Source organism: Eumetopias jubatus, unplaced genomic scaffold, assembly GCF_037043125.1.
Source record: "Eumetopias jubatus isolate StellerSeaLion01/CBP00866 unplaced genomic scaffold, mEumJub1_p1.0 scaffold_4, whole genome shotgun sequence".
NCBI lineage: Eukaryota > Metazoa > Chordata > Mammalia > Carnivora > Otariidae > Eumetopias > Eumetopias jubatus.
In genome coordinates, this window is record NW_028274810.1 from 49,886,220 (window position 1) to 49,910,358 (window position 24,139).

The 24,139-nt window shown below is 35.7% G+C and overlaps 1 protein-coding gene across 3 annotated transcripts in view; it reads right to left on the reverse strand.

Annotated features, from left to right (window-relative positions):
* The window catches only part of LRRC7 (leucine rich repeat containing 7), a 317,511-nt gene that overhangs the window by 278,990 nt on the left and 14,382 nt on the right, over window positions 1-24,139 (reverse strand). For all 3 annotated transcript variants that reach the window (XM_088022969.1, XM_028102462.2, XM_088022968.1), the window contains exon 2: window positions 2,958-3,075. In XM_088022969.1, coding sequence (XP_087879095.1) covers window positions 2,958-3,075 — 118 coding nt within the window. The remainder of the gene's footprint in view (window positions 1-2,957; window positions 3,076-24,139) is intronic.

A 24,139-nucleotide genomic window follows, 5' to 3' on the forward strand; every position in this document is an offset into this window, starting at 1 on the left:
TAATTTTGCAGATTGCTTCACTATGTCTAGCATGTATTTTTGCATAAATATTTCCAGAATATAGAGACCATAAGCACAGCAAAAACTTCCTAAACAATATTCACAAGGACTTCTAAGGATGCTCACACACTTCTTTCTGAATCAAAGAAGTGTAACTTGCAATTCACTTCCTGGCAACAAAAACTTCTTGATGTACGAGGGCAACTAGGAGATTATTATAAAATAACATGTTTCTTAGGAGTTTTGTGTTTATATTTGGGGATGATTTTTTTTCTAATCCTCTTGAAAGAAATAGATATTTATTTACTCAGACTACTCAGCTAAACCTGCCTGAAGGCCAAGGGATGTGTTATTTTGGGCCATATGATATCTCTCAGAATTGCAATTTGAAATTGATGTGTGAATGTATTTAAGTATATAAGCAATATAAGTACAGAAATATCTACCCACACAAATATGTGACCTATAAATCTATTCTTAAAAGAATAAAGGTAGACAATGTCATCTTTCAGTGGGCCTAAATCTAGCTGCCATTCTCTCTAAGTCAACACATGGTCCTTTTATAATTGTCTTCCTGAAAACCCTCTATGTGGTAAGTCAGGTTGGTGTAGAAAGATGTGTGTGTCCCTGTTTGCACTCTGTTGTTTTCTTCAGATGAAATGTTCTCCTTTATTCAGATGTTACTGTGCCTCATGGACTTCCTCAAGCCATAGGCTTCATTGAACTATTCCCTAATAACAAAATAGTACTGAGGTATAATTGAGACGCAAAGAACTACATATATTTAATGTATACAACTTGATGACTTTGGATATATGCAAATACCAATGATACCATCATCACAAGTAAGATAATAGACATATCCAGAACCACCTAGGGTTTCCTTCTGTCCCCCAACTATTTGTTTTTTTTGTGATAAGAACATTTAACATGAAATTTGCCCTCTTAACAAATTTTGAATTGCACAATATTGTATTGTTAAGTATAGGCATCATGTTATAAAATGGATCTCTATAACTTATTCATCCGGCATAAATGAAATTTTATACCCATTGAATAACAACCTCTATTTGTCCTGTCTGGGCTTAGGTATCATTTCTTAGGGCAAATTTCCCTAACCACACCAAATGGATTTATTCCACTACTGTACGTGCCCATTCACATCCAATGTATCTTCACCCTAATTGTTTATTTAATCATCCATAATTACTTATTTACTGTTTAATGCATCCACTAGAATGTACGTTTCATGAGGGCAGAGACCTGTTTTGTTCATGCCTGTTCCTTTGGCACCAAACATATTGCCTGAAAAAACCAAAGCAACACACACATGCATACACACACACACACACACACACACACACACACACACACACAGTTTAACCAACTTGCTTAATGATGGAGGGGTTATGTTTTATATCTTCATAGTGCCTAGACATAAACTTTTTTGATTAATCCTTGCTTTATTCTAATAAAATGAGGAGCCACATTCATATGGAAGGAAATCAAGATTTATGAATATCTGAGGACATGGGAGACTCCCACAAACATTTGAAGGAATATGTCATCAGCAAGAATATCAACATCAGCACCAGCATTTAACAACATCACCAAACATGTAAGTTTGGCCAAAAATATAACAAATACTACTGAGCACTTATTATTTTCCAGCTACTGCTCAAGACATTTGAGATAGATATATCAGTGACCAAAACAGAAAAATCCCCCCTGTCTAATAACAAAATTTACATTCTGAGGCAGGAAAAGATAGGCAATAACCATAATAAATAAGTAAATTCTACAATACTGAGAAGATGGTGAGTGCTATGGGGAAAATAGAGCAGAACAAGGGAAATTGAGAGTTCAATTCTAAATAGAGTGAACAGGTAGGCCTCATTGACTACACTGGAAAAAATTTTACTCTGATTATGAGGAAAATAAACAGTGTAAAGGTAGTAAAATGTTCTATAAAAGATTAAATCAAATATCTGAATACAGAGAGGGAAAAAAGGCCTGAGTGAGTCAGAGACTTAATTAAGTGGAGGGGAGAGAGGTTTTCACTTTGATTTATAGTTTTTTTTTGGTCTTAATAAAATTTATTGTTACTTCTTAATTTCTTTTTAATAAATGTTTTATTGATGTTTCACATGCATAGAAAAATACACACAAGCTATAAATATGTATCTTAATGGATACTGTATAATTTATTTTGTGATATCCATATCACAAAATAAAAAGAAAAGCAGACTAGAATTTTGCAACAAACATAGGGAACAACTACCTAAGCCAGAAAATTAAACATGACTAGCAACTGAGAATCCCTTTCAACTCCTTCCCAGGATAATTTGCTCCTACCTTTCCTGGGTAACTAATATTCTGAATCTCAAAAATATCTATATGATGCTTTGTAGGTTTCTATTTTGAGGACTTGTACTCTATTGATACATTAATTCTTGGATAATTGATATTTCTGATTTTATTTTAAGTAGCATAATATTTTCAAACTTTATTTTTGTAAACTTTTTTTCTGATAAATGGAAATGCAATTGATTTTCCATATTATCTTATAGCTAACTACCTTGTAAATTTATTCATATATTAAAAGTTTATCTATAAATTAAAATTTTCTGTGAAAAATGAGAACCATTTCTTCCTTTCAAGTTCTTACAGCTTTTTTCTTCTTGCCTTTTTCACAGCCTATATTGTCAAGTATAATGTTGAACAAAATTGATAGAGGGTATAATTATTTTGTTCCCAATATCAGGAGGGAATTGTCCAATAGGTCACCGTTACAAAAGATTTATAGTTTAAGATGAGCTTTTCAACAAAATTAACTTCGAGTTACAGTAAAATCAAGTAAAAAGTGTTATATCACTTGTATATCATTTGCTAAGAGAAACCAAAGCATATTTTTAATTAAAAGTTCAAGTTATTTAGAGATAAGATGAGAATCTTACCATTTTTACTGATGTCGAGTTCTTTAAGATTAACTAAACTAGCAATAGTGGTTGGCAGATTTGAAAGATCATTATCAGGAATACTTAGTTTTCTTAGAGCTTGACAGTTGAACAATTGCTGTAAAAGAAAATAATGATTAATTAGATCTCAATCTGATTAAATCCTTTCATGCATAAACTCAGAAACAAAATTCAATTCACCATCTTTATAAATGGGGTAATAAAAGGGCCAGCTGCAGAAGTCTCACCTCCCACAGTCATACTCCTGATTCTTTTCAGACTGCTTCACATTCCATCTCCATGTTCATGCTTCACTATTCTCTGCTATCCAAGTTCAAAACGCAAGGTATTCTATTTTTTCCCCTTCTGTTTACTATTAATGTTAAATTTGCCCTTGATCCTACTGATTTTTTTCTTTCAAATACTTTCTGGAGTTGTCCCTTTCTTTCTATTCCCACAGCTACCAAGATAATCTCAATTCTCTTTCTCTGCAACCATGTAGTACTTCCATTTGATCGTGTTTCACAATTTTTAATATAACATCCAACAACTGCACTACAACTGAATACATGGGCTCACATTTCTTTTATGTCCCTCCACACTGCTTCACAAATACCTAGCAAATGAAATATTTAACTTTTGAAATTTGGTAAAAAAAATAAAAAATAACTAGTGATTGGTTCATTTCTGTCATCAGTCCAAAGTACTACGTGGGGAAGAGTCAAGTGTTAAAGCGATAGTTCTCAAATCCAACATGATTCATTTCTGGGTTTTTTATTCTGTTCCATTGATTTATGTCAGCTTTTGTGCCAGTAGCATACTGTTTTGATGACTACAGCTTTGCAATATAACTTGAGGTCCAGATTGTGATGCCTCCACCTTTGCTTTTCTTTTTCAAGGTTGCTTTGGCTACTCAGGGTCTTTTGTGCTTCCATACAAATTTTAGGATTGTTTGTTCTAGCTCTGTGAAAAATGCTCTTGGTATTTTGATAGGGATTGCATGAAATGTGTAGATTGCTCTGGGTAGTATAGACATTTTAACAATATTTGTTTTTCCAATCCATGAACATAGAATATTTTTCCATTTCTTTGTGTCATCTTCAATTTCTTTCATCAGTGTTTTACAACTTCAGAGTAGAAATCCTTTACCTCTTTGGTTAGGTTTACTCCTAGGTTTCTTAACGGTTTTTGGTGCAGTTGTAAATGGGATTAATTCCTTGATTTCTCTTTCTACTGCTTCATGATTGGTGCATAGAAATGCAACAGATTTCTGTACATTGATTTTGAATCCTGCGACTTTTCTGAATTTGTGTATCAGTTTGACAGATTTTTTGGTGGTGTCTTTTGGGTTTTCTATAATGGAAAAAGTCTCTTCAACAAATGGTGTTGGGAAAACTGGACAGCAACATGCAAAAAAATGAAACTGGACAACTTTCTTACATCATACCCAAAAGTAAATTCAAAATGGATGAAAGATCTAAATGTGAGACAGAAAACCATTAAAATCCTAGAGGAGAACACAGGCAATAACTTCTTTGACATTGGCCATAGCAACTTCTCATTAGATATGTCTCTTGAGGCAAGGGAAACAAAAGCAAAAATAAACTATTGAGATTTATCAAAATAAAAAGCTTTGTACACAAAACTATCAACAAAACTAAAGGCAACTTTCAGAATGGGAGAAGATATTTGCAAATTACATTGTTTGATAAAGGGTTAGTACTTATAAAACTCAACACCCAAAAACTAAATGATCTAGTTAAAAAATGGGCAGAAGACATGGATAGACATTTTTCCAAAGAAGACATACAGATCGCTAACAGACACATGAAAAGATGACCAACATCACTAATCATCAGGGAAATATAAATCAAAACTACAATGAAATATCACCTCATACCAGTCAGAATGGCTAACACAGGAAACAACAGGTGTTGGCAAGTGTGTGGAGAAAGAATAACCCTCTTGCACTATTGCTGGGAATGCCAACTGTGTAGCCACTCTGGAAAACAGTATGGCGGTTCCTCAAAATGTTAAAAATAGAACTACCCTAGGATCCAGCAATTCCACTACTAAGTATTTACCCAAATGATATAAAAATACTAATTTGAAGGGATATATGCAACCTGATGTTTGTAGCAGTATTATTAACAGTAGCCAAATTATGAAAAGAACCCAAATGTCCTTTGACTGAAGAATGAATAAAGAAGATGTAGTATATATACACAATGGAATATTACTCAGCTGTCAAAAAGAATGAAATCCTGCCATTTGTAAATGACGTGGATGGAGCTAGAGACTATTGTGTTAAGTTAAATAAGTCAGTCAGAGAGAGATAAATACCATATGATTTCACTAATATGTGGAACTTAAGAAACAAAACAAATGGACATAGTGGGGGAAAATAAAAGAGAGAGGGAAACCAAGAAATAGACTCTTAACTATAGAGAACAAACTGATGGTTACTGGAAAGGAGGTGGGTGGAAGGATGGGTTAAATGGGTGATGGGTATTAAGGAAGGCACTTGTGATGAGTACTGGGTGTTGTATGTAAGTGATAAATCACTAAATTCTATACCTGAAACTAATTTACATTGTATGTTAACTAACTGGAATTTAAATACAAACTTGGAAAAAATGAAATTAAAGAAAAAGAATTGATAGAGATCCCTATATTCTTCTCCAATTTTATTTTATTTTTTTAAAGACTTTACTTATTTGAGAGAGAGAGAGTGCAAGCATGAGTTGGGGGGAAGGCATAGGGAGAGGGACAAATAGATTCTGAGCAGGGAGCCTGACACAGGACTTGATCCCAGGACCCTGAGATCATGACCTGAGCCCAAGGCAGACACTTAACTGACTGAGCCACCCAGGTGCCCCAATTCTTCTCCAATTTTAAATGAAGCTATATCAGGAACAAAAGCTTTGGAAACTCCTGAACACCCTATTACATGGAGAATCTAAGACTCCTGTGGTATAGAGGCTAAGAGCATGGTGTTTGGAATCAGCTTGATGTGGGTTCAATTCTCATGCATCTAGTTACTAGCTGTGTGATCTTGGGCAAGTTACCTAATGCCTCTGAACTCTATGAATTTCCTCATTTGTAAAAATGGGAAAAATAACATTGCCTAACTCAAGGGTTGTTGAGATGATTAAATGAGTTACTATATTTCATTAGTTTTAAGTATTGAATTTTTTCACATATTAACATCTTTGATATTTGTAATGAATCTTATAATCAAGAGCAAGTTATAATTTTGGGAGTTCCTGGGTGGCTCAGGTGGTTGTGTCCAAATTTTGGTTTTGGCTCAGGTCATGGTCTCAGGGTTGTGAGATCAAGCCCAAAGTCAGGCTCTGTGCTCAGCACAGAGTCTGCTTGAGATTCTCTCTCTTCTGCCCCTGTCCCTGCTCACTTGCTTTCTCTCTCTCTCTAAATAAACAAATAAAATCTTCAAAAAAAAAAAAAAAACAGGCTATAATTTTTAAGGAGTGTATCTTCCTTTGTGGTACAATAATGACATGTCTTATAATCAGTAACCTTGGAATTAATGAAACGAATCACTTGTAAAAGTGTAAAACTGTGTTTGGCACATAGTAAGAGCTAATAACTGCTGGCCATTCTGAATATTTGTATACACAGATACAGAGGCACACTTACATAGTAATCTATTTCTTATTTTTCTTTTTTTAAAAAATATTTCATTTATTTTTTTGACACAGAGAGAGAGCACAAGCAGGGGGAGCAGCAGCGGAAGAGGGAGAAGCAGGCTTCTCCCTGAGCAGAGAGCCTGATACAGGTCTCGATTCCAGGACCCTGGGATCATGACCTGAGCTGAAGGCAGACCCTTAACCAACTGAGCCACCCAAGCGCCCCGTATCTTATTTTTCTAGATCATGAGGTCTTCGAAGGTGGGAGTCATGTCTAGTTCATCTTGATATCAACTTGTTTCACCTTTGTACATGCCAAAGTGGCTAGCACCATGTCTTACATAGTGTATGCTGCATAAATATCTTTGAAAGTACACTTAGATAAGTCAAGGGAAGATGAGGACAGAGATAAATTCCAGCTGAGAGTGGTACTTCACTGAACTGGAAGTTTCAGATAGGTAAACAATCTCGGTGGAATCTAAATTTCATAAACAAAGCAGTGAATTTTGAATACGAGTCATGATGTCTACAATTGGCAAAGAAATTAAGAAGGCATTTTAATGATTCTTTCAAGATTCAAGTTTTGAATGAAAATGAAATAAAATGATTATGAACTAGCTGTGATTCTTTCATATAGTATAAAACAGCAAATATAATTAATAGCTAATTAGAGTAAGACTGTTAATGGTAATGGTTATCCTGTCTTTCATCAAATTCAATGATATTTCACATTTCAAAAACATTAAAACTGTTTTGAGGCTTAAAATATTTTTGCACTGAAGTGTTCTCTTTCTTGTGCGAAAGGAAACAATTTAACTCTGACAGAAATTGGTTTGAGAAGAGTATGCAATTTAAATCACTGACTCCAGAAAGCCATGGTTAGATATTTTCTAAGGAGCTGACAGACAAGATAAAGGCCTGAGTGTGGAAAATAAAACATATTTAGACCCAAAAATGTATATTCTAAGAGGTATATTATTCATTTATTCATGGAAAACCATGAATTGATATTTGCTACAAACGAGATACTATGCTAAGTGCAAGGGACACAAAGTGACTAAGACACAGCAACTGAGCTCAGATTGCTTACAGTTTAATATTTACACAATAAATTAATTAAATGTGAAAAAAATACTGTGTGAAGATAAATATCAGGTGTTATGTAAACACAGAAGTAGGATATCTGCACCAAATTATGTTGATGATAGTGGTGGGGTGGATTCATGAAAGTATACCTGGAAAGGGTGATGAAAAAATGGATCACCCAAGACCTGGCACAAGTTAGGTAGATGAAGGCTAAAGAGCGATAACATTATAACATTCTGTAGCATCTAGAGATACTCCCAACTCAAAGAATGTGTAACCTAATCTAGTTTCAGATGATTTATTTTAAAGCATGAGGAGACTTGGATCTTGGAGTGAATGCTTTGAGTCTGCATTTACATGCATTTAAAATATATTTAGTGAATACCTAGTATATGCTATGGTCCATGTTCAGCATTGAAACTAAAGGCATGAAAAGAGGGGCACCTGGGTAGCCCTAGCATCTGACTCTTGATTTGGGCTCCTGTCATGATCTCAGGGTCATGGGATCAAGTGCCTGTGTGGGGCTCTGCTCTCAGCAAGGAGTCTACTTGAGATTCTCTCTCTCTCCCTCTCCCTCTGCCCCCCCACCCATGTGTGCTCTCTCTCTCTTTAAAATTAATAAATAAATCTTTTTTAAAAAGGCATGAAATGATACTGTCAGTTTCTGTTTTTAGCAGTATGGTGGACTAAATATTCAAAGAACATTTTAGTTCAGCAAAGCTACACACACACACACACACACACACACTTTTAATGCATAAGTAAGCTCTACCTGTAAAGTACAAAATCCCTCAAATTCCAGAATAACAAGAAAATAATATACAATGTGTTAAGTAGGTCTACATTTAACTTTTGCTCTGGTGATATCTGTTGGTCTACGGTGCCTGAAGTCTTAGATATTTTTGCAAACAAAGGGATGGAAAACTGCTTGGGGTCTGAACAGAGTGGGAGATTAGCTTATAGACCACTACAGTTAGAGTTGGGGTTTCCTAAGGGTGATAGCCTCTGTGCATGAACTAGAAAAAACTGAGTTCTTCAAAGAGGGTCAGTGGGGAAGGCATGCCTTTTTCAGTTTTGACTCTGAGTTAAGTGAGAAGAAAGAAAAGAAAAAGAAAGAGGGAAGGGGAGAGAAAGAAAGAAAGAGAAAGAAAGAAAGTAAGAAGGAAGGAAGAAGGAAGGAAGGGAGAAGGAAGGAAGAAGGAAGAAGGAAGGAAGGAAGGAAAGAAGGAAAAGCAGGGAGAAAGAGGAGGGAAAGAAAAAAAACAAGAAAGATAAAGAAGAAACAAATAAGGAAAGGAAGGGAAAGAAGGAAGGCCAGCAGGAAGAAAAGAATGAAGGGAGGGAGGAAAAAAAGGAAAACGGTACCAAAAAAGAAAGGAAGAAATAAAAACAGAAAGAAAAATGAAAATTAGCCCTCTAGGGCTTACCAACCACAGCCTATCTTCCCCTGAATTAGGGTCTGGGATTCACAGTATCTATAAGCCTCCCTAAAACCCAATCCAGAGTTACAGGTTGTCTTAGATTACTATTGCCCCCAAATGCCTGGTAAAAGTAAATACAAATCTCCTCTGAAAGAATACACCTTAAATTCAGACCTCAGTGAATTCCCAAAGATAAAGTTCTAAGAAATATGGGATCACTTTTTAAAAAAATCACTGAATATAAAATTAAATAATCAACTGAATGAGATGATGCAGAAAAACAAATAATCTTGCTTCTAAATAACGCAGATATTAGAATTATAAAATAAAATGCAATTTATATGCATTTAATAGGTTTAAAGAAATAAAAGCATGATTTGAAAGCATGATGATAAAAGAGATTATCACAGAGAGCTCACAGATCAGAAGAATAAACATTGCTGGAGAAAGTATTAGTGAATAGATGTTAAGAAGAAATTAACTGAATGAAAAACAAGGGGATGGAAAGTAGAAAAGACTGGTTAAATGACATGAAGAACACAGTAAGACAGCTTTTAAAATTTAATTAAATTTATTAGAGAAAAAGATGAGGTGCCTGAGTTGAGAGAAGCTAATCTTCAGGTTAAGGAAGCTCAAAAAATTCTAAACAAGTTAAATGAAAAATAACCTACATCTAGACTTACATGAATTTGCAGAGTATCAAAGGCAGTAGATGTTAAAATTAGCAAAGAGAGATTACCTTCTAAAGATCAAGGGTGAGAAAGACAGAAGACTTAACAATTAAAGCAATGACTCATTAGATATTATTACTAAAATACTAAGAGTAAATAATATAATATTTACAGCTATTTTTTAGAAAAAGGGCAAAATAACAGCATTTTTAGATAAAGACAAACTGAGTGTACTACCAAGACACTTTGACTAAAACAACTGTCAAAAGATATCTTTTTTTTTTAAGATTTATTTATTTACTAGAGAGAGAGGGCAAGAGCGTACAAGAGTGAGAGAAGGGCAGAGAGGGAAAGGGAGAGAATCTCAAGCAGACTCCCTGCTGAGTGCAGAGCCTGAGCACGGGGCTTGCCTGAGCCAAAATCAAGAATAGGATGTTCAGCTGACTGAGCCACCCAGGCACCCCTCAAAAGAGATCTTTTAGGAAGAAGGCAAAGAACTCTAGCAGACAGGTCTGAGTTGCAAGAAGTAATAGCATTAAAATTTTTAAAATTAAACAGAACATGTGGTTAAATCTAAACAATCATTAACTATATAAAATAATGACAAAATTTCTAATTATAAGATTAAAAAAATCAATGTAGGTCAAAACAGTTTGGTAGTGACATAAAAATAGACATATAGATCAATAGAACAGAACTGAGAGCCCAGAAATAAACCCACTCATACACATTCAATGCATATTTGACAAGGGAGCCAAAAAAAAAAATGAAAGGATAGTCTCCTCAGTAAATAGTGATGAGAAAACTGGATAATCACATGCAGAAGAATGAAATTGGACCCCTATCTTATACCACTTACAAAACTTAATTCAAAGTGGATTAAACACTTAAATGTAAGGTATGAAACTGTAGGACTACTAAGAGAAAACATAGGTAAAAAGCTCTTTGACATTTGTTTTGGCAAAGATTTTTGGGACATGATATCAAAAGTACAAACAACAAAAGCAAAAATAAACAAGTGAGACTACATCACACTAAAAAGTTTGTGCACAGAAAAAGAAATGATCTGCAAAATGCAAAGGTAACCTGTGGAATGAGAAAATATTTGCAAACCATTTATCTAATAAGGGGTTAATACCTAAAATGTATAAGGAACTCATAACTCAATAGTAAGCAAAACAATACAGAACAAAAAACAACCTGATTAAAAAATGGACAAAGGACTTGAATAGACACTTCCAAAGAAAACATATAAATGGTCAACAGGTACATGAAAATATGCTCAATATCACTAATCATCAGGAAATGCAAATTAAAACGACAATGACACATCACCTCACACCTGTTAGAATGGCTATTACCAAAAAAAAAAAAGAAACAAGTGTTGGCGAGGATGTGGAGAAAAGGGAACCCTATGCACTATTGGTGGAAATGTAAACTGGTGCAGTCACTATGAAAAACAGTATGGAGGTTCCTCAGGAAATTAAAAATAGAACTACCATATGATTTAGCAATCCCACTTCTGGGTATATACACAAAGTAAATGAAAACACTTATTTCAAAGAGATATCTCCACCTGCATGTTCACTGTAGCATTATTTGCGATAGCCAAGACATAAGAAACAACCTAAGTGTCCATCAACAGATGAATGAATAAAGGTATGGTGTATATAACTTTATATACAATGGAACGTTATTCAGTTATAAAAAGAAGGAAATCCTGCCTTTTGTGAGAATATGGATGGACCTCGAGGGCATTATGCTAGGTGAAATAAGTCAAAGAGAGAAAGACAAATACTGTATGATCTCAATTATATGTGAAATCTAAAGAAGTTGAACTCAGAGAAATAGAGAGTAGAATGGTGGCTGTCAGGTACTTTGGGATGGGAGAAATGGGAAGATGTTGGTTAAAGGGTACGAATTCCCAGTTATAAGATAAATAAGATCTGAAGATCTCATGCACAGCATGGTGACTATTATTTTAAATACTGTATTATATACTTTGAAGTTTTAAAGATGGTAGATCTTAAATGTTATTATCATACATACACACAAATCCTAATTATGTGAAGGGATGGAGATGTGGTACCTTACTGATACCTTATTACCTTATTGTGGTAGCTATTTTGCAATATATACATGTATTTAATCATCACACTGTATACTTTAAATTTGCATATGTTATATGTCAATAATAGCTCAATAAAGCTTGGTAGAACTAAAAATCTGAACAGCAGAGACATATGTATCAGGGAAAAGATAATTAGATTAAAACAGTCTTAGATGGGACACCTGGGTGGTGCAGTCAGTTAAGCCTCCAACTCTTGGTTTCAGCTCAAGTTGTGATCTCAGGGTCACGACCTCAGGGTCATGAGATCCAGCGCCTTGTGGGCCTCTGCATTCAGCAAGGAGTCTCCTTGGGTTTCTCTCTCCCTCTCCCTTTGTCCCTTCCCTGCTCCCCCTCTCAAATAAATAAACAAATCTTAAAAATAAATAAAATAAAACAGTCTCAGATATTTGCTTTGTGAGAAGGATACAGATAGTGATTAACTTTAGATTAACTTCTAGGATAACAACTAAAGAAATAGCATTAAGGTATAAAATTTCCTGCAGGGTAGAAGCAGAATAAATGGAATAAAACAAAAAGAAAAATATATCTTTAATAAATATAATGGAAAACAAGTAAATACTTAAAAGAAGCAATATAGGGGCGCCTGGGTGGCTCAGTTGGTTGAGTGACTGCCTTCAGCTCAGGTCATGATCCCGAGGTCATGGGATCGAGCCCCGCATCCGGCTCCCTGCTCGGCGGGAAGCCTGCTTCTCCCTCTCCCACTTCCCCTGCTTGTGTTCCCTCTCTCGCTGTCTCTCTCTCTCTCTCTGTCAATTAAATAAATAGATAAAATCTTTAAAAAAAAAGCAATATAGATAAAAATGAAGACTAGCATGGAATAAATTAATGCAAATATATCAAGAGTTGCCATCAATAAATATGGATTAATTTCTCCAATTACAAAACAAAAACTATCAGGGCAGATTAAAATAAAAGATAATAAAGCTATATCTTATTACTAGTGATCCACTGAAAACTTGATGGAAAAATGATAACATTGGCAAAATTAGCCAAAATAAAGTTTATGCAACAATACTGATTTAAAGCAAAATATATTAGTAGAGAGTGGCCGTATGTTGTTTTTTTTTTTAAAGATTTTATTTATTTATTTGACAGAGAGAGCAAGAGAGCACAAGCAGGGGGAAACAGTAGAGTGAGAGGGAGAAGCAGGCTCCCCACCAAGCAGGGAGCTTGTTGCGGGGCTCAATCCCAGGACCCTGGGATCATGACCTGAGCAGAAGGCAGATGCGTAACCATATGAGCCACCCAGGTGCCCCAAGAGAGTGGCCATATGTTAAAAAACACTAGTTCACCAGGAATATATAAATCTAAACTTGTATGCACCTACTATCATTATCTTTAAAACATTTAAAGAAAAATTTGTCTTATCTACAAGGAGGTAACATCATATAACATGGTATTTTGACAAATATCTCTCAAAAATTGATCAAAAACAGACAAAAAGAAAAGCTGTAAAATTGATGGCCACTAGATTGTCCTGCTGGACACATAGAGAGTACTGAACTCAACCATATATAGTATTTTCTTAAAAAGTGCTTATGAAAAACTTGCAATTAACCATACATTAGACATAAAGAAAGTCTCAACAAACTTCAAAGAACTTGTAACAAAAAGACCAAATTCTTGGACCATAATGCAAGTTATAAATTACTCACCAAAAGATAACTTTAAAAGCTTGGTAGAAATTTAAATTTAATAACTCAAGGGTCAGAGGAGAAATCATATTGGAAATTATAAAATACAAGTAAGTGATAATAAAATATTGGGTGTTAAAAATGGCAGGAGATAGCTCAAGTAATTGGGAGTGATTTGTCACCTTAAAGGCTTACATTAGAAAAAAATAGGAGGCTGACATGAATGAGTTAAGCATGCAGTTTAAGAAGAGAGAAAAATGGTAACAGAATGAAGAAAGTAAACGAAGATAAAGGAAAGAGTTCTTCACAACTCATTAGTCTATGAAGGAAGAAGGACAGATATTCTGAAACAACCAGACTGGGAACACTTTAAGCTAAAGAACCATGTCTTTTGTGAGTCATTATATGCATCTTATGATTGTTTTGTCTTTTTAAATTTTTTATTGTGAAATGTGAATACACAACAGTATATATAATACATATGTTCTTTTAAAATTACTATGATAAAACAAAAGACCCCTATTCCTCAATCAAGTTTAACAAAGCTACTTTATGCCCCTCCCAGTCATGTCTTTTGTTCCTACCTGACCCATCTTGAGGGGACCAACTTCTCGAATTTTATTTTACTCATTCCCTCACTTTTATTTATACTTTTACCACAGGTCTACTAATCCTAAAATATATATTGTTAAGATTTGTTTGTTTATATGAATGGAATAATACTGTATGGTTTCTTCTACAACTTGCCTTCTCATTCAATATTATGTTATCAACATTATTCCATGTTGATGTATATAATCTCTTTATTCACTTTTACCACTTTGTGCTTCACAGAACACAATTGTCTTATATAATCTACTGTTGATAGACTTTTGGGTTTTTTCCATTTTTTTCTAATATAAGCAATGCTGCTAAGAATATTTTTATATATGTCTGCTAATGCACATGTACAGAAGTTTCTCTAAGGAGGTAGGCATATGCTCAAATTTCCTAAGTAATAGAATTTTTTTTCCAATGTAGCTGTAAGAATTTAAATTTCCACTAACAAAGATAAGAATTCTTATTTCTTCATACTATTTCCAAAATTTGGTATTGTAAGACTATTTAATTTTTTCCCAATCTGTGGTGTGTACCATGGTAACACATTTTACCTAATAATTAATAAAATTAAACATATTTTCTTGTTTTATTCATTTGAAAGACTTCATCACATATTCTGGATACTGATTCTTTGCCAGTTCTCTCAATATATGGCTCATCTTTCCATTCTTTTATGGTATCTTTTGATAAAAAGGCATTTACAGTAGTCAAATTTATCTCTCAGTTTTAGTAGCTACAGATGGCCTCCTATTTTTTTTCTCCTAAAAGTTTTAATGCTTTGACTTGATTCATTTGGAGTTTATTTTTGAGAATGATGTTTGAAGTAAGGATCCATTCTTTTCCCTTTATAGCTGACCAGTTATTCTAGCACCATTTTAAAAATAGTCCATTATTTTTCCACTGATTTACAAGACAAGGTCTGTTGTATATCTGATTTCCACATAAATATGTGTTAGTCCCTGGACTTTCTATTTCTAGTATACTGGTCTTTTTGTCTATCTGTCATTCTAATTGGCTCCTCCGAATTCTATGACTGTGATTTGAGTTTGTGCTAGAGAATAACAAGGGAAAAATATGAGATAATGCCTTAAGAAGGAAGAAACCATTCATCCAGGCTTTGAGAAAGGGATAGTTCTGTGAGCGGAAGCTGGGCCGGGGAGGTAGGGACAGACTGGGAGGAGTAGAGCAGTTCAGGAAGTTGTACTAGAAGGAAAGGCCCAGAAACATATTAGGAATGGCAAAAAATTAAAAGCAGCTACATTCTAAACTTTGTGGAAGGGAACAGAAAACAAAAGATTTTAGACAAAATGTGAAAGGGTCTAGGAGTCAAGGCTTTATCCTACAGGAAGTGCTCCAGTGGTAATCTTTAATCATTTGAGTCAACTTTACAGTTGCTATCTCCAGTTGCTACACACACACACACACACACACACACACACACACACACACACACACACACACTCTCTTTCTCTCTCTTCTGCATCCAATTTCAAGAACTTGCAAATCACCAGAAGCCCATGCTTGGATATGTGGAGCAGGTTAAGGACCTTGTAATAGGTCATAACATGCCATTTCTAAAAAAGCAGAGGTAATCGGGTCCATCTCCTGCTTAGACATTTTCATTGTCATTCTGCTTTCTTCAGGACAAAGCCCCAAATCCCTAATGTGCCTTTCAATGCCCTTCACCTCTCCAGTTTCTCTTCTGGTCATTCTCCAGTTCCCTGTCTCTTCCTCACACCTTCCCCTCTACTGGCCTGCATTACATCTCCTGCCACACTCAGCAACTTCAGTTTCTGTACCCACCATACTCTGCCTTGCTTTTGCAAAGTCAGGTCTTCAGCTGAAGCTTTTCTCCATCCCATGCCATCCCCCTCCCCTCCACCCCATCTCCAAGATGAGGCCTTCCCATCTTTCAGGTCACAGCTCAAGACCAGTTGACTTGCTCCCCTTGTGTACTTTCATAACATTCTGTTACTTATCCTTATTGAAGCCTGGATGTCAGTGTTTCAGGATTGTTAGACTGTAAGGTTCTCCAGTTCCAGCAGCATCTACAAGGTATCATGCAATGCCTGACACATTGTACTCTCTCCCTCCGTAAATCCCTTGTTCTTTCATGAATATTCTAATGCAGGGGAGTTGCAAATAACAAGATAGGTCAGGACCATTTCCTGAGCACCTATTATATAGGTGCAAGCCACTAAACTAGATTTTAAAATCTATCATCTCTACTTCTTACAACAATGTTGCAAGCAAAGTATTATTATCCCGACTTTGCAGATGCGAAAATTCAGGAGGCTAACTTTTACAATATCATAAACCTAGGAAGTGTCATGAGCCGGCAGTCAAATTCAGTTCTGTCTGGTATAAAACCATTTCTACTGCAGTGCCCTGCTCCCTCTGCACCATCAGATCTGTGTTTTGGAAAGATAACAGTGACAAGTGACAACGTGGTTGGCAGCTGCCTAGGAGGGGAGAGTGAATGAGACAGTGGGAATCTTGAGCCCATCATAATGGTCCTAGGAGGATTTAGGGAAGAAAACTCAGATTCAATGACTATTTTTGACAGCAAGGACCTAAATGAGAGTAAATGTGAGTATATGTTATAGCACTTTGCTATCCCTGAAATGCTATATAAAAGCAAACTATTATAATTTGGATTAGCATTTTATTACCACCTCTGTACTCAGGCTTGGAAAATTAAGGACACAATAAAAATGTCATAATGTGAATGCCTATATCTGCAAACATGGTTCCTTAGAAAAAATAAGATATAAGATGTTTATTTTTCCACCGCAAACAAAAAAATATTAGTTGCTTGTGAGTTAAAAAAAATAAACACTTTTCCTGAAAAGTCTCATATAAGATCATAAATATTCAATGAGAGGGTTATTGACGCCATATGCTGGCACAAGTGGATTCCAACAGGGCAAAGGACTGTCTAATGAATTGGCATTGCTGAATGGCTGATTTCTTAGAAGTTCTTCCTCTGAATCCCTTTAAAAGTGTTCAGGCTATGTAGTGTTTCCAAGTTCTTTTGAAAGCTGTTTCAAAAAAAATTATGCACATTAAAATAAAATGTTTTAAAATTCTTCAGTTCAATACAAATGTTAATTATCTTTAGTTAGAAAAGAGCCAACTCAAGAATAATAGAGTAAAAAATGGTTTATATAGGTACTTGGTGAAAGGGTAAGCTTCTAATTATGACATTCATTTGCTTCCTTTTTTTCCTTCCTCTCTCCCTTCCCTCCTCTTTCCCTTCCTCCTTCTCCTTCTTCCCTACTTCTTCCCTTCCCTCCTCATTTCCCTTCCTTCCTGAGTGCCAGCATTCAGTAAGCACCTCCTGAACATCTACTCAGTAGACAGAGACAGTGCCAGGACCCAAAGATAAAGAACAAAGTATCCGCTTCCTCAAGGATACAGAGAGCTAGTGGTTATAAATACAGAAAAAAATATAATGCAATCTAATAAATATTAGAATGAAGAGAGGGGCTTTGCAAAGTGCATTTTACTCCAAAAGAAACATTTCTAGACCTTGCCTTTAACCTAGAGAATTTGGATGTGTGGATTTGCATGCCTTTCAAACTAGTCTACACTGTTCCCTCACAATTAACATCCACTCCTTAAATGTTCATAGGTGGGGGAAGTGACTGACTCAGATTGTTATTTTTGAGAAACAACTGGCATCTGTAACCAGAAGCAGACAGGTGGGTGATCAGAAAACAGGTGAAAAATAATGAGAGTCTTAGTTAAGGCACTGTTAGGAGGGGTGAGGAGAGACACGAGTCGGAAGGAGAAACCTTTCAGATTTGGCACCAGTAATACACAAGCAGTCAGAAAAGGGAGGGTTCTAGAGGGGAGGGGGTGGGGGGATGGGTTGGCCTAGTGATGGGTATTAAGGAGGGCACGTTCTGCATGGAGCACTGGGTGTTATGTGCAAACAATGAATCGTGGAACACTACATCAAAAACTAATGATGTAATGTATGGTGATTAACATAACATAATAATAAAAGAAAAAAAAAGAAAAGGGAGGGTCTGTGCAGTAGTGGAGCCCTAGGTTGATTAGGTTGATGTGGAAGGTGTGGGGCTGGGCAGTGCTGAGAGCATCAGATAAGACTGCAGCTGTAAGCTAAAGGGAACACTTCAAATCCCTTCTAGGGCATTTTAGCAGTATTGAATGCGCATCACAGAAGAGCTCTTTTCTTCCTCACACAAAGATGGCAACTACAATAAATACCTAAACATTTTATCCCAGAAAACAGTAAATATCACTGCTGTTGCTTTTGAAATACAGATCTTTTCAGCAACAATTTGCACAAGGGTTTTGTTGAATCATTTCTCCCTTTAGAACAGCAAATTTATTTTAGCATTTGTCATTGCCTTAGAAGGAAGGAAATATATATCTGTTTTATTGGAATAACAGCTGTCAGTTCAAATATACAAGGCATAGCAACCTTGCCAGATGCATTCTACTTGAGAAAAATATGCATTTAAAAGTTTTTAAATGAAAATGGTTTCTAAATTATAAGACCCTAATTACTTCACTTGGTAGCAAGCTAATAACACCAAAACAGAAATAGGAAAAAAGTGAAAGCTGAATATAAAAGTAGCACTTTAAATAGTTTTAATTTTGACCCATCTTAATTGCTGCTAGGCATTTGGGCCAAATTCCTGATATCTTTATAATACTTAAGACACTGATGGGGTGCCTGGGTGGCTCAGTTGGTTGGGCGACTGCTTTTGGCTCAGGTCATGATCCTGGAGTCCTGGCATTGAGTCCCGCATGGGGACCCTCTGACTCTCCCCCCTCTCATGTTCTCTCTCTCTCTCTCTCTCTCTCTCTCTCTCCCCCCCAAGTAGATAGATAAAATCTTAAAAAAAAAAAAGACAAGTGATGTCTGTGTGTACATGTACATGTGTGTGTTTGTGTGTGTATGTGTGCCCATGTACCTTGGGGGTTTTCTTTAGTTGCCTTTTTAGTAATTACTAGTTGGTAAAAAAAAAATCTGGCTAATTGAAATTTATAAAAATATTGGCTTTGTCTATAGAGAAAATAATCAATATGGTGTGTGAGCAATTGGGTTGAATGGCATTCATTTAGACTTTCGTATACACACACAAGGTTGTTGTCTATCTATGCTTTAATCAGTTGTAGGTAACTGAAAATCCAACCTGTGCTGGCTAGCCCTGCCTAGGTCAGTTAATCAGACAAAAGATGATATAGTTGGAGTCTCTTTTCCACTTATACTGATAGTGGAATGATTATAAACTTTGGAATCAAACAAACCTAGATTTGAATTCTGACTCCACCCTAACTGGCCACATACTGTTGAGCAAGTTATATACATTTTCTCTAGGGCTCAATTTAGCATTTAAAAAGCCCAGTTGGATTGTGTTCTAGTGGAAACCAATGAAAATGAAAACACAAGTGTTCAAAATCTTTGGGATAGTCTTAACCTTTAACAATGCACTTCTGCCAAGCAGAATTCCCTGACCCCAGTCCCACAGCAAAGCATGATTAGTTGTCTCTCTACTGTGGTTTCATATAATCTGTGTAATCGTTCTACAGTCTGCTTTTACAGAATCATATTATAATTATTTATGCAACAAATATTTAGTGAGACCTTAACTTTGGACCAAACAATGTGTTTCCTGTTGAAACAAAGATTAAATAGACGTCCCATATCCTCATGTCTTTCTTCTTCAACCCTATTTCCTTAGAATTCTGTAGGTATTCCATAAATATGTACTGAATGAATAATGATTGTAGGTTTGGTGAGTGCCACTTAGAACTGTGCATGTGGTAACATGGAGGCAAAGTGGAGAGTGCAATAAGTGCCCGTGAGGGAAGGCTGAGGGTGGTGGGAGGACGTGACAACCGGAAGACTCTGAAGGGAGCATAGGAGGCAGAAGAAACGGCATGAGCTTAGAGGCAAGAAGGAGCTTTGTGTTTGAGGGACACTTCACAAGACAGCAAAAGTAAGAGACAGGAGAGGTAAGCTGTAGGGAAACAATGCCTCACATTAGCATGATATGCTCAGCTGTGTGGTTTTATTCTGTAGGTTAAAGAGGAGATGGAATAGTCTTAGCCTACGCTGTGGCCTGGTCATAGTTACACTTGGGTATACTACTGTTGACTGTGTGAAGAATAAATTGGGGCAAAAAAATAAAAGCAGCCTTAAGACCTATCAATAAGGAAACTGTTCCATTAGTTCGCTAATAGATGCTGAGGGCCAGACAAATGCTCTGTTGATAGGGTGGAAAGGTGAGATTAGATTTAGATATATATAGGTGGCAAAATTCACAAGACTAGCTGTTGATCTGATGCAGAAGGTAAATAAGTAGGGATATAACAGGGTCCTGCTATTGCTTCCGAATGGACAGTCACTAACTGAGACAGAATATAGAACAAAAGATGGGTTTCAAGGGGGAAAACTAAATTTGTTGAGGGGCACCTGGTTAAGCATCTGCCTTCCAAACAAATCATGCATGATACCAGGGTCCTGGGATTAAGCCTTATGTCTGCTCCCTGCTCAGCAGGGACTTTGCTTCTCCCTCTCCCTCTGCCCCTCCCCCCTGCTTGTATGCTTGCACTCTCTCTCTCTCTCTCAAATAAATAAATAAAATCTTTAAAAAAAAAGAAAACTAGACTTGTTGAGTGTGAATATTCAAGTAAATCCAGAAAGCACGTATAAAACTGAAGACTAAGAGACAGGGCTGAGCTGGCAGAAGGCACTTGAAGTAATGAGCATTGGGTGTTGTATGCAACTGATGAATCACTAAATTCTGCCTCTGAAACTAATAATACAGTGTATGTTAATAAAAACAATAATTAAAAAAAAAAAAGCTTTACTGCCTGGTAGTAAATGAATGAATTACCTAGTTTTTGCCTTACTTGCCTTCCCTATTCCTCGACAATGTCATCACTCCCTCCTTAGAACTCCTCGCTCCCTGGTTCCTGTAACTCTGTTATAAACAGAGTTCAGACTTCAGTTAGCATCCCCCATGCCCTGCCCTGTTGGCCTCTGCCCTGCTCCATTTCTCCAGAGAACTAGAACTCCTGGGCAGGCCGGTGACAATGGCAATGACAGAAGGAGTTATCATTGATGTTAATGAGTAAATTCACGTGATGGAATGTATATTACAAGCTTTTATGTAGTCAATCCTTAATCATTTAGAACAAAGAAAGAGAAACTTTATTCCTGTTAAAGGCCATTGACATAGATAAGAGACAACGGAGAGCCCTGGGAGTTAAATTTAACACAATTAACCTTTATTGCCACCTCAAAAAAAGAGAACAAACGTTTAATTCATTTGCTTAAAATTTAAAGACAACAGAGTTAACTCTCTAGGCAATAAATACCACATGCACACGCACACGCACACACATTACTCATGCCAAAATGAAAAAAATCAACAGTGAGACTAGTTGTTACTAAAAAATCAAGCAAAAAGATTCTAAAGAGATACATAGAATATTGGCATTTCCTCTAATCTGTGGTCAAGATTTAACCAATTTATTGCCGTTTTGGGTTCATTACAGAAACAGCAAACTACCTCGGTATGGAAAGGATGAATATCTCTAGGATTCTGTTAAAAACTAATTTTCAAATAAATTTGGAAGAATGGGTAACTGCAAAAGATTTTCTGTTTACATCACTGTTAATTTAAAAAAGAAAATAGTTTCCTTTCTATAAAGTGGGTTATCATTTCTCATTTTATACAAAAATGTCAGCCTTGTGATCTTCTTTACAGTACTATAGCTGCTAACAATTGACATTTTGCCAGGCCCCATAACCATACTTCACACACATTGCTTTTTAATCTATAACAATGAAGAGGAATTACCACAAGGTCAATAAATGACAAAAATAAGATGCTGGCCAAATAATCCTGCAAGGCAGATGTTTTCTCTTAAATAGGAGAGAAACGGAGATGGAGAACCTTCTCCTGTCTGGGATGCAAATTAAAATCTGCCTGATTCTAAAGCCCTAGCGCTTTCTACCTCACCAGACATTTCACTTCTAACTTCTCTTCCTCTCAACAACTAGAGGCTCTTAGTGGAATTTTGGAGCTGACCTTCAAAGTTAAATAATACCAGCTAGCAGGCAATAAGTGTGAGTTTACATTATTCATATCTTTGCTTCTCTTGTGTCCTATCATTTCTCAGCACCTGGGGAACAGTTCATTATCTCTGAAGTCTAGTGGAGGGTCTCTTAAACTTTTCTGCCACAGTAACCTCTAACAACAGAATACAGAGAACATGACTTATTATCTTTGCAATGTAGATGAATTTTGCATTTGATTCCATAACATATTCATGTCTCTGTCTTAAAAATCTTTCTAATTAATTGTCATTCTAGAAAAATGTAGCACATGCATGCTATAGTAGATCCTAACTCACAGCCTCACGTATCTGTACTAATTTTTGGAAGCAAATGTTCACATGGTGATTTTTTACATATGACTAGAGGCTAGTTCTGTGGAAGGTCAGCCGCATAATCATACCGAAGGAATCCCAAGTCCCCATAGCAAGCTAAGAATGGCCTGACTTCCCAGGGTTCCCTGGTCAACAATTGGATCTTGAAGTGCTTCTAAATCAGAAAGGGCATTCTACTAATGCAGCAATTTGGACTCACTTTTGGAATGAAATCAGCCTTTAGGGAACTGATGGAGGATTATTTCTCTAGAGTGTAATAAAACATTTTATAGAGAATTTATGCTCTAATCTCTCTAGAAATTTAGGGGATAAATGTATAAAAAAAAACAAGCAAATAAGAGATGAAGCAACTTCATTTATACTCTAGAGAAAAAATCCTCTATCAGTTCCCTAAAGGCTGACTCCATTCCAGAAGTGAGGCCAAATTGCTGCATTAGTAAAATGCCTTCTCTGATTTAGAACCACTTCATATACTAAGGACTGAGCCAGGAAACGAATAACATTAAAACATATAATAATCAGTTAACAACTATTTAAGAACTAATGGAAAGAATAGATAGCTGATATTGACCTGCTTTTTACATTTACATTTTTACTTTTTATGTCATTCAATTTTCTCAAATGATACTTTATAATTTACTTGAGCATTAGACAGTTACTTTCATCACTGCATCTTACAGATCATTTTCAAAAGGACCACGATATGGTCAGATCCAGCAAAAGGTTAACCCTGGGTTTTCTCTTCCAGCTCAATTCTCTCTCTTCTAATTTTTTTTTAAATTAATTTTATTTTTATGAAAGCATTACAGCAGTTCTTTGTCCTCTCCTTTGCATCCTACAATCCCTCTTCTAGAGGTAGTTGCTTTCAACTTTTTAAGCTATTATTTCTTGTATTTTCTTCTATATTTCTAGAGAATACACATGTATTTCTACTTCTTGTTTTATCAATTGCAGACATTGCCTTTTTACAGTTAACTTTGAACAACATGGTTAAACTGCAAAGGTCCACTTATCTGTGGGTGTTTGTTAATACAGTTCAGTACTGTAAGTGTATTTTTTCTTTATAATTTTCTTAGTAACATTTTATTTTCTCTTATTCTATTGTAAGAATTCAGTATATAACATATACAGCATAACATATGTTGACCAATTGTTGTATTATTGGCAAGGCTTCAGGTCAACAGCAGGCTATAAGTAGTTAAGTTTTGGGGGAGTCAAAAGTTATATGTGGATTTTTGACTGTGCTGGGGTCAGTGCCCCTAATCTCTGTGTTGTTCAAGGGTCAAGTGTATCTCATATTATGGCAGTTGAAAAACCATTATCATTTCTCATCATCCCATCATCACTTTCTTGCTTTTTCCTCATCTTCCCAGTATACTCACATCCAAAGTTCTTGTTAAATCAGTAGTTAATGCTGATATTAATAATGTTTATTTGTATACTGTGTTGTTTACTCATAAAAGATTTTTTTCTGAAATTGCTTCATGTTTATTTGCTTGGTTTTCTATGCATTTATCCTTAATTTATTCCAAATGCTCAAACAGCTCTGTCAA